The sequence below is a fragment of the Eublepharis macularius genome, chromosome 4, assembly GCF_028583425.1.
Source record: "Eublepharis macularius isolate TG4126 chromosome 4, MPM_Emac_v1.0, whole genome shotgun sequence".
Lineage (NCBI taxonomy): Eukaryota > Metazoa > Chordata > Lepidosauria > Squamata > Eublepharidae > Eublepharis > Eublepharis macularius.
The window spans coordinates 153708200-153720285 of record NC_072793.1 but is presented as its reverse complement, the minus strand read 5'-3'; the positions used below and the strand labels follow the sequence as shown (position 1 = coordinate 153720285).

General features: G+C 43.6%; 1 protein-coding gene across 1 annotated transcript in view; it reads left to right on the top strand.

The window, feature by feature from the left end:
• Window positions 1-8974: 8974 nt before the first annotated feature.
• Window positions 8975-12086, top strand: part of MTMR14 (myotubularin related protein 14) — a 72078-nt gene continuing 68966 nt past the window's right edge. Inside the window, 3 exon segments of the mRNA XM_054977672.1 lie at window positions 8975-9071; window positions 9074-9258; window positions 11136-11284. Of these exon segments, the coding sequence (XP_054833647.1) occupies window positions 8975-9071; window positions 9074-9258; window positions 11136-11284 (431 nt within the window).

Here is a 12086-nt window from a genome sequence, read left to right as displayed (position 1 = left end):
AGGGATGAATTTGGCCCTGTAGTCAATCATGCATCTCTGCCTAAACTGCCATGTTCTGATTATCGAAGAGCTGCAGCTTGGTGATTATTGCTCGTCACCAAAACACATGCCTTCATGGGCAGGTGGTGCACAGTGTACAGTGTTCTCTTCTGGGGCACACTTTGTTGTTTCAAAATCAATTCTGTTCTCTTTGCGGTTCAATCTTCATCAGGCCTCCAAGATGGGTTGCAAGAGGATCTTCAAAGACAGCCAGCAGCTTGAAAAAGCCGTCAGTGGGGTCAGAGCTAAACTCGGTGATGGAACACATGCTTGACATGGGGTAATGGCAGACTAGGAATGGTGAGTCCTGGATTCAAATCCCTACTTTTCCACGAAGCTCCTTAAGTGATTTCTGGACAATCACTGTGAGAAAAGTGGCTTTCCTGGGAGCATCTGGTGAGTCAGTGGAGGTGAGATTTGAACCAGGGACACTGGGATCACTGATAATGGCCTGAATCCAACGGACTGATGGAAGAATTTCTGCCCACAAACCATGAATTTCTTGCCTTCCCCCTCCTTCTGCAGTTGAAAAGGCCCCTGGGGGCAGGAACAGCATGAGGAGGACATTTCAGTAGGAACTGGTAAGTGAGAAATCCTTCTGTTCATAGAAACACTCTGGTGGATCTAAGCCAGTTCAGTGGAAGGGAGGTCTTTAATGAGGATGCCCCCCATGGAAGAAACTTTCCTCTTTTGTAAGCCATATGCCTGGCTGTATGGACCAGTGGTCTAACTCAGCATCATAGGCTTGCCAACCTCCAGGTGGTGGCTGGAGATCTCCTGGAATAACAATTGATCCCCAGGTCACAGAGATCAAGTACCCTGGAGAAAATGGCTGCTTTGGAGGGTGGACTATGATATTATACCCCACTGAGATCCCTCCAGTCCCCAAACCCCACCATCTCCATGTTCGACCCCTAAAATCTCCAGGAGTTTCCAAACCTGGAGCTGGCAACTCTACATCACAAAAAGATGTGGCAACAAACAAACGGCTTCCTTTCCCTCAGGTCTCACTTCTGCTGTGTCTTTCTAGTCTTCTGTAGAAGGAGCAACATGCTGCTCACGGAATGCCCGAAAAAACTAGTACAATTCTAAATCCCTCTCCCACACACATGGAAAAGGAATGTGGCTGCCGTTTCTCTTTATGGTGTTAGGGAATTGCCATCAAGCTGTGTTGTATTTATTTATTTAGCTTCTTTCTGTGCTGCCTCTTCCGGGTCCAGCTCGAGGCAGCTTACTATGAAAAACCACAATATAAAAAACAAGCCATTAAAAACAAATGATTGGACATAAGCAACACAAAATCTATCAAAACAGAATCAAGCTATTAAAAAGTGGGCAAGATAAAATCCCTGGGTAAAAAGATGGGTTTTAGCTCAGTACCTAAAAGAAAGTGAGGTAGGGAGAACTGAGAGCAGGACTTGAGAGGCAGATCTTAACTTGTGGGATGAATAGTGCAGGAGGATATGCTGTGGTAGGAGCAAGATAGAAACATTCTTTACCCTACATTTGCAGACTTTAGGATAGGTCCACATTTGTCTGTGGCCCTTCAAAGTCCTTAATATGGAGAGCTGTTGTGCTGTAGTGGTTACAGTGTTGAAATAGTAGGAAAGAGCAAGTCCAGTAGCACCTATACAATTTGGGGTAGGTTATGAGTTTTCATGAACCAGCTCACTTCTTCAGATACTTCTTCACTTCTTCAGTGTTGAAATAGGATCTGAAAGGCTCAGGTTTAAAGCCCCACTGTGCCATGGAAGCTTGCTGGGTGACCTTGGGCCAATCACACAGTCATAGTCTAACCCACCTCACAGACTTGTTGTGAAGATAAAATTGAGGAGAGAAGAATGATGTAAGGTGCTTCCCATTGGGGAGAAAGGTGTAATATAAACAAAGTGAACAAACAAACAAAATCTAGCTTTGGGCCTGCTTGAAAATGCCCCTAGGTAGTGTAGATGTTCTACAAACCTGTGTAATCATACTATTATACCACAAAAATGAATTCCGAAAAAAACATCTTGTAATGTTTGGTCTTTGAAAGAAAAGATTCTAAATAGCCCATGTGTTTAATATGAACGATTTAAAGTGAGGGAAGTTAATTTCCTGGGTGCGAGATTTCAGCACGCAATCTCTTCAGCCTCCTGCTCCGTGTGGGGCCCAGTGCAAGCAGGAAGGCCTTCCCTGCCATGATGTGTTCCTCTCAGTGGAGAACCAAGCTCAGCTTGAGTGGCACTAGAGCCTGCTGCTTCTTCTTCCTCAGCTTAGGACAAATGCCTCATTTGCTGGTGACTCAAACCTGCTCACTGGAACGGAAGCCTGGTGAGGCGTGAAAAGCTCTTACAAAATGGCCTGTCTGGTTTCTTTCACTCTGCAGGAGGCTTGGGGGCACTCCTGTATGTTGCTGGGAGAGAAAACAGCTGGGCCTGTCACATCCTGGAGAAGACAGCCATTCCAGGATGCAGTGTGACAAAAGCTGGTGGGGGCTGCCACTTTGGGGACCTGAAGAGCCGCAGGATCAGACTCGCTGGGGAGCTGGAGAGCAGAATGCCAGTTGCCAACAGCTTAGCTAGCATTGCCCTGGCCTTGGCTTTTGGTTCAAGCCAGCCCCTAGTGACGGGAGGAGGAGGAGGCCCTCTGCTGAGTCACGTTTGTCTTCTCCCCTCCCCTCAGCAGGAGGAAGTGCTCAGCCTTTGCTGACTCAGCTCCTTGGAAGGAAAGAAGTCAATAAGATTGCAAACTGGACGGGAAACATGGCCTGTCCCTTGAATAGTGGATTAATGAGCAGAAACAGGGTTGCCACCTGTCACTTTACATAGTATGGAGATAAATAATATCCTCTGCTTGCAGCTCAAGTTGATTTTAGGAAGGCCCAGTTTAAAAGCTGGCAATGCAGTAAGTCAAGGGATGTAAGAAACCTGTTGACGTCAGTTCCGTTTCCAATGGCGGCTGGACAGGTGATGGTCCTTGGATGTCCATAAGGAGAGTGTCAAGATCTTCTCATGTTTTTACCAGTTGTAATCAGAGGCTGATGAGCATCTTCTTAAAGCTCACTTGTACATCTGTCTTGTATGTTTTTATCCCACCAAGGAACTCAGAGAGCAGCGTCTCGAGCTGATATTAAAGAGAGAGCTAGAGAGACCAGTTTAATAGTTGGCAACCCTGGCAGCAGTTCTCCCTATCATTTCTCCCTAACAACTTGTATTCAGAGGTACACTGCCTCTGAACGTGGAGGCTCCAGTTAGCCATCATGGCTATCCATAGACCTATTTGTCTAGTCCCCTTTTAAAACAATCTAGCTGAATGTCTTTCCAGGATGGAATAATCCTTTTTTTTTTTTTGAAAATTTTTTTATTGGGTTAGGATCAATTATTTTCACATTACAATCAATTCTCCCATTTTCCAATTTCTAACCCCCTCCCTTTCCCCCCCTTTTTGTTGACTTCCAACAGTTTTCCAACCCTTTGCCCCTTTTCCCTTGCTCTTTTTAATTTCCTCTATCTAACAAATATATATTCTCCCTTTATTCTAAGCAATACTTCTTTAACTATTTTTAGTACTCTGTACTCTAACTATGAGTCCTTATTTCCATATTGGATAAACAATTTATCCCATTTTTCGTAATTCCTTTTTCAAATATTTCTATAAATCATAAACCATGTAAACCATACATTCATATAAATCAACCAATTTAACTTATACTCTATGTGTTACTCATTCTATCTTCTTCTTTCTGTTTTAGTTATATTTGATTACATTAATATTTCTATTCCCCTTCAATCGTAAACTGTCATCATATGATGTCAATCAATTTGACTCATATATATCTTCAAATAAACATATTCAGTTTGGTACATTATACAAATCTTACCAGAAAGAAAATATTATTAGTTAGTCAATCCTTATAGTTAACCCTTATGGTTAGTTATTTTCTATCAATATTCTATTTGTTATTCTATATATATCAATCTAATAACATAACTGCTTAGAGATTCACGTTTACCTCTTCTCCCCCCCGGTAAAGTCACCCCCCTCTGCATTTTATTGTATTTCAATAGTTCTCAAACTGCCACAGTTCTCCTCCCACCTCCCATTTCTTCACCAAATATTGTTTCAGCTTCTCCCAGTCTGTGTTAAACTGTCCTGGGTCAAGGTTTCTCAATTTTCTTGTCATTTTGTCCATTTCTGCCATATACAGCAATTTGTAGATCCAGTCTTCAATAGTTGGCACTTCTTGTACTTTCCATTTTTGCGCATACAAAAGTCTAGCTGCTGCTGTCATATAAAATAACAATGTCCTGTGATGAGCTGGAATGCCCTCCATTCCCAAGTTTAGTAGCGGGAGTTCTGGGTTCTTATTGATTTGAAATTGTAAAATCTCACTTATTACTCTTATTATTTCCCCCCAGTACTGCCTAGCTACCTCACACGTCCACCACATATGATAGAGGGAACCCTCATGTTTTTTGCATTTCCAGCATTTGTTAGAAGTGTTCAAATTCCCTAGCGCAATCTTCTTTGGTGTCATGTACCAACGGTAAATCATTTTGTAAATGTTCTCTTTGATACTAGTGCACGTCGTAATCTTCATTGTAGTCTTCCACAAGTATTCCCATGCCTCCATTGTTATTTCTTTGTTGAAATTTATGGCCCACTTCACCATTTGTACTTTAACTGTTTCATCTTCAGTATACCATTTCAACAATACTTGGTATACCTTAGATATTACCTTCTTGTCATCTTTTAAAAGCGTCTGCTCTAGTTCCGAATTCTCTGTTCGTATACCTCCCTTTACAGAGTCCGAATTGTAGAGATCTTTGATCTGTCTATACTGAAACCAGTCGTAATTAGGTGATAGCTCTTCCTGAGTCTTTATTTTAAGTTTGGATGATTCTATTCGGGTTATCTCCTTGTAAGTTAAACATTGTTGCTCAGTATCGGCAGCTCTCGGATCTATCACCTCATATGGAACCACCCACAAGGGGATTCCTTCTTGTAGGTAAGCTCTGTACTTCTTCCAAGTTGCGTATAGACTTCTCCGTATATAATGGTGCAGGAACATCGAGTTCGCTTTTACTTTGTCATGCCATAGGTATGCGTGCCATCCAAATATCTTTTTATATCCCTCTAGGGCCAATAGTTTCTTATTTTTCAGCGTCATCCAGTCTTTCAGCCACACTAGGCAGATTGCATCATGATAAAGTCTTAGATTGGGCAGTTGCATTCCGCCTCTTTCTTTTGCATCTTGTAAGACTTTCATTTTCACTCGAGGCTTCTTGCCTGCCCAAACAAAGTCTGATATTTTCCTCTGCCATTTTTCAAACTGCTTGGAGTCCCTGATGATTGGTATTGTCTGTAGCAAAAACATTACTCTTGGTAACAGATTCATCTTAACTGCTGCAATCCTTCCCAACCATGACAAGTTCAATCTATTCCATTTAATCAGATCTCGCTCTATCTGAGTCCATAATTTTTCATAGTTATTTTTAAATAAGTCTATGTTCTTTGCAGTCAGTTCAATTCCCAAGTATTTCACCTTACTTGTTACTTCACAATCCGTTATTTCCATTAGCAATTGTTGTTTTTGCTTGGTCATGTTTTTACATAATATCTTTGACTTCTTTTTGTTAATGAAAAAACCTGCCAAATCTCCAAACTCCTTGATCTTATCTATCACTTTTGGCATGTTCTCCATTGGGTCCTCTACAATTAACATTATATCGTCCGCAAATGCTCTGACCTTATAAGAATAGTCCTTTATTTTTATTCCACGAATTTCTTCATCTTGTCGTATTTGTATCATCAGGATCTCCAATACCAAAATGAACAACAGCGGAGACAACGGGCAACCTTGTCTTGTTCCTTTGCTTATTATCAATTTCTTAGTAACCTCATCATTCACCACAATTGCTGCATTCTGGTCTCTGTAGATTTCCTTAATTGCTCTAATGAATCTTTCTCCCATTTGTAGCTTTTCCATGGTGGCAAACATAAAGTCCCAGTTTAAATTGTCAAACGCTTTTTCAGCATCAACAAAGAAGAAACCAACCTCTTTATCACAACGCTTATCATAATATTCAATAGCATTGATCACTGTCCTTAAATTGTCTCTAATTTGTCTGTCTGGCAAAAAGCCTGCTTGTTCCTCCTCAATAACTTCCGAAAGCAACCCCTTCAGTCTCTCCGCCAGTATCTTCGCAAAGATTTTGTAGTCATTGTTAAGTAACGATATAGGTCTGTAGTTTTTCACATTAGTCAAGTCTTGGCCCTCTTTGGGGATCAATGATATATTCGCTTCATTCCAGGTATCTGGAATCCGTTGATCCTTTAAAACTCCATTGATCACCTCTTTTAGGAATGGTGCCAGTTTGTTGGCCATTACCTTATAAAATTTAGCCGTAAGTCCGTCTGGCCCTGGCGCCTTTCCCAAATTTGCAGATTGTATTGCCTTACTTAATTCCTCATCCGTTACTTCATTGTTCAGTCTATTTCTCCAAGCTTCCGAAATTACTGGGAGTTTCACTTTCTCCAAGTATGTCGCAGGATGGAATAATCCTGAAGTGCAAGCAACCTGTGCCTAGTTTTAAGGTGCTTGTGCTAATTAATTTATGGAGCAGTTGAGCATTGGCAAGGAGCAGTGCCTTTATCTGGTTTCCAGTTGTTAGGAGACGTTGCTTGCAGTGATATTGCTTAGCAGACTTCCACAAATGTCTTGGAGAGAGAGAAAGAGAGATTGACTTACTGAAATCCAGGGCTTTATTTTAGTGGGAACGCGGTGGAACAGAGTTCCGGAACACCGCGCAAGCGGCGCGGAGGGCAATCTAAACTCCCCTCTGTCTGGAGATCAGGGGGTGGGGCCAACAGCCATGTGAACATTTTCTCCGAGGCCAACCCACTGAGTTCCACCACCTCTTTTCCCAGAAAAAAAACCCTGCTGAGATCTATAGTTACTAAAGGAGAGGCAGCTTCAGTCCGTATAAGCGGTCTCTTCTTGTCATCTCCGTTCCTAGAGGGGTCAATTCCAGGGCTCCCCAGTGGCATCTTTGGAACAGGCTACCTATTAAAATAAGAACTGCTCCCTCTGTGTTAGCTTCTCCCATAGCCTGTAAGGTGGTTTATTTAGATGAGCCTTTTGTTCATTGTTCTTATGCTACTGATCTTAGAGTGTTGTATTAAGCTGTCAGTTGATGATGGCTGTAATTTGTGTCTGGTTGTATTGATGGATGTGGCTTATGGGCATTTATGAGAGCTGCCTTGAGACGGCCCCACGCTAGTAGGGAAAGCAGCCTAGGTAAGTAAAGTGTGCTGTCAAGTCTCATGCAACTCATGGTGACCCCATGGAGTTCTACTTCATGAGGTTTTCACAGCAGGAGATGAGCAGAGGTGGTTTGCCATTACCTTCTTCTGCATAGCAGCCCCAGACTTCCTTGGTGGCCTTCCGTCCTATTGGCCCTGCTTTGCTTCAGAACTTTGACAAGATCAGGCTAGTCTGGACTATTAGGGCTGCTACAAACTCGCCTGGAACTACTTTAGAATGCATAATATTTGTTTGATCACTAGTTTTCCAGCTCTTTCTGGGCAACTCTGTGATTCCCTGGAAAGCTTTGAGAGGTGGTCCTCAGCAAGATAGCAGGCAACAACAGGCAAGCATTACTTAATGATTGCAGGCTCAGCACAAGAATCTTCCAATGTGCAGCCAGAGACTTGTTGTAGGGTGTGCACACAGTTCATGCAGGGCCATGATGGAAAGGAAAAGGTGTGGTTTCCAAATCCTAGCCATGTGAACTCCTAGAATATGCTTCAGATGCTGCTGCAGCACCAACTGGATTCTGTAGCAGAATGTGAAGAAAGCTTCTTGGATTTTGAGCCCCCCTTGTGCTAAAACAGAGATACATTTTCTTAGCCTATTTACTGAAAGAATGATATGGCAAGGGTTTTTCATAGAACTGCTGAGGTGTCTCTCTTTCAAGGACCACTTTTAGGTTTGCAATGGTCTTTGCAGGAGGATTTTCCACTTCTCCCAGGGGAAATCAGAATCAGAACCAAATAAAACAGGGCTGAAGAGTCTGTGTTAAGTAGTGGTTAAGTAAGATGCACTGAAGTAGTTAGTTAGAGGGCTGGACCATGATCTGTGACATCTGGGTTCAAACCTCCACTGTGCCATGAGGCATGCAAGTCACTCTCCCAGCCTAGCCTAACTCCAAAGTGTTGGGTGGATAAAAAGGGGGAATGGTGAAACATGTAAGCTGAACTCTGGAGGAAAAGCAGGATAAAACCGCACTAGATAGATTCGGTATCAGCTGTATGACAACCAAGGCAACGGATGTTTCCAGGGGGGGTCGCTTGTTAGTCATTTGCAGCAAAAATAAACGGGGGTCTTCTGCCACTTTAAAACATTAACAGCTTTCTCCCGTATCAGATGATCTTTTGTGGATTAGAGCTCCTTTCTTCGGATCCTGACTATGCAGTTCTTTTTATGTTGGCGGTGTTGGGTGGAGGAGAAAGCTGTTACGCTCAAGGTGTTATGAGAAACAAATAGTGTATGTTGAAGAGCAAGATCCGGTCTAGTAGCACTTTAAAGACCAACTACATTTCCAACATGAGCTTTCGAGACAAGCTCCCTTCCTCAGATAGTGAATGTTGTTACTGATAATGCGACAAGGACGGTGTCGTTCACCGTTCGGTTTCTCCAGGGAATGCTCCACTTGTCCTTACCGCAAGCAAGCGCCACCACTGGAATCTCCTCTGGTGGTCAATTTCAGGTTCCTGCGCCAAGTCACATCAGTCTTGCCCCGCCCATGGGCACGCCCCTTGCCCAATCTTTAGCCTCCGCCCCCTTCGCCGCGGCGGTTCTTTTCTTCTCTGAGGGGGCGGGCAGGACTGTTTTGCGCGGTACCTTCAGGCCAATGGGGTGGGCGCCCCGGGCGGTTCCTGTCGCGCCGTGATGACGGCATCGCTCTCCTTTCCCGGAAGCGGAAGGCGTTGGGGATGGGGAAAGCGCCGCTGGGGCGACGAGTGCGGGGCGGCCGCCCGTGATTGCGGGCGGGGATGGCAGGTGCCCGCGGCGGCTCCTCCCTCCTCCAGGGCGGCGGGGCCTGGGAGCGCGCCTTGGCCGAGCTCTTGCTGGAGTTTTCGAGGGCTCAGTACCGAGCCCGGGATGGTGGCGGGGGGAGCGGCCCGGCAGGCGGAGGGGGAGGCGTCGGCGGGGCAGCTGGGAGCAACGCAAAGGTGAGCCGGTGGCGGAGTGGAAGAGGGCCCCCCACCTTCCCCCGGCGGCTTCAGTTCCCACCGCGAATTCACCCCTTGGGTTGCCCCTTCTTTCTGCCAGGGCTCATGCCGCTTCTGACAGTTGTACGACAGGCTGAAATCAGCAGGTGCAGCTGGGGTGGCGAACTCTGGTTCGCTGAAATGGCCTTTGTTAGCTCTTAAGGCGTCCACTGCTTTCCTGTTTCGTTTTGTTGCTACAGAATTGTACAGCTACCCTTCTGGAAGTATGTGCACGTAATGTTTACTGGTGTACAGAACTGTGCATTATCTGTTTTCTCCGTTATACGTAATTATTTGTTAGCCTCTTCTTGCTGTCTTCTCTGCTGTGAAACTTTGACTCTGGAAAGCTTATCCTCTTGGAATCTAGTTGGTCAGGACCAGTTGCACCTTAACCTTGCTCTTCTCCTTTATTGTTTTCCGAGTTTGTTGACAGATAAGCACATGAATTTTTTTCACTGTGTATATTTGACGTGAAGCTCTAAATGAATACTGGGTTTCAGTAGTGTGTGTCCAGGAAGAATTAAGCTAGTTTTGCTGGTAGATAATTTAAGGTGTTTATTGCTGAGCATTTCTAATGCTCCTTGTTTAGTGCTTCACTGTCAAATAAGAATTGAAATGGAAAAATATACTATGTTGTACTGTGTGTGCTATACTTCTCTCATCAAGACAGAATTATTCTTATAATGAAGCCTTGGTTGCTGAGCCTGCTTCAAATGTGTGATGGATGGGTGTGGTTTCTGACTGGATGTGCTCAGTTGGTGATTCTTATTCTGCAGATATGTTCTGTGTTACTTTACTGTTGGTGTGCCCTTGAATGTTGCAAGATTGTAAGCTCATGTTCCCCCAAGCATTTTTTCTTCTTTCATTTTTCTTTTCTTGTGTCATCTAGTAAAGCTTACTTGTTGTCAACTATCCACTGTTCTAGTCAGTTTCTCCTCCCATGAGCTTTATTTTTTCTCACCATTAAATCACTCATCAGGGTGCAGTATTCATCAATAAACATTTTTCTTATTATGAGAATTTCTTCTTCTTTTGCTCTGTAGTACTAATATAATCCCAGTCCCATTCTGTGCAGCATCTCTCCATAAACATAAAACAGTAAGGCTGGATGCAAATTCCAGCTTCTTGGGGCTGCTGTTTTAGTTTGTGTATCTGTTATGTGCTGTCAAGTCACTTTAGATGACTGGGAACCCAATGAATGAATACCCACCAAAATGTTCAGTCATTGGCAGCCTTGCTCAAGTCTTGCAAATTGAAGGCCATAGCTTCTACCCATTAAAAAAACAGATGCGAATCAAGTCCTGCTTTATACATAGGTGAGAATGAATGAAACGGTGACGGCAATGTTCTTTGTACAGTCTGTGTTACAGAAACGCTTGATAAATTGACATGACACATCTGTTGCTGTCTTTAGATTATCTGAAGATAGCTCTGAGGGCTGTTAAGTGGCTCTCGCAGAAGGACTTGATTATGTTCTTTTCTGGTTATGTACTTGCAATGTTCAAAGGTTGCTAGATAACCTGGTATTATGAATATAGTCTCACTCTCCTGCAATGTGTCCCAGTGCCTCAACACTTTGCAGCATACTTATGGGTTCCTGTTAGCTTTTTGGAAGTCTGGAACTTTGTTGGAATGAATACCACCTGTATGGAGGGTCTTACAATTCATATGGCAGTCTTAGATTCTGGTTGTTTGCCCCCGTGTGTTTTTTTTGTTCACAAATTATCTAATGTAATGTCTCCTTGAGCAGTGAATGTTGTGCAATGGTTTTTTGTTACAGTTGCAATATATATAAATATCTGTATAAGAACTATTGCTGTGCTTTTTGACTTATGCAGGTGGAGCGTATTGAAAAATGCTGCCTTGAGTTGTTCAGCAAGGACTATTGCTACAGCCTGATCCACAATGCGAATGGTGAAATCTGCAGCCACTACCCCCGGCAGATCATCTTCTTGGAATATGAGAGCACTGATCGAGAGAGGCACACGTAAGGCATGACTGTGCTTAGGAGGGCTGTATCTGTTCTGAATCATACTGCAGAGTGCATACGTCTTCCTTTTGGAGAAGATGCTACCAATAAATCACCAAGCTGTTTCCTTTCTGTCTTGTGTTCTGGCTTGAACAAATGAACAATGTTAAGTGCTATGTATTGTCGAAGGCTTTCACGGCCGGAGAACGATGGTTGTTGTGGGTTTTCCGGGCTGTGTTGCCGTGGTCTTGGCATTGTAGTTCCTGATGTTTCACCAGCAGCTGTGGCTGGCATCTTCAGAGGTGTAGTACCAAAAGACAGAGATCTCTCAGTGTCACAGTGTCTGTCTTTTGGTGCTACACCTCTGAAGATGCCAGCCACAGCTGCTGGCGAAACGTCAGGAACTACAATGCCAAGACCACGGCAATACAGCCCGGAAAACCCACAACAACCAATGTTAAGTGCTGTTGTGTTGAGCTGTGTTGCTTGCACACTTCTTAAGTACATGAGTCTGCTTCTCAGCTTTTCTCCAAAAGGGGCATTTTATTCAGTAAAACTGCATAGTGAGAACTTTGAATATCTTGAGCCTGTGACAAACACATATATTTTACTGTGTACATGTAGTAAGAAGGCCTAACGTTTGGTTACTGCAGCATGTACAAGAATTGGACCAGTCTTGCAAAATCAGCCCACCTAGTTACTCATTTAAGTTACTTATTCGACAGCTTTTACCTCCATACACTTTGCAGCGCATGAGTAGCTTGAAAGAGAGAACTCTTGTCTTCCCGTTTAGAAAAGCTTCCTTGCCATGATCAAAGTG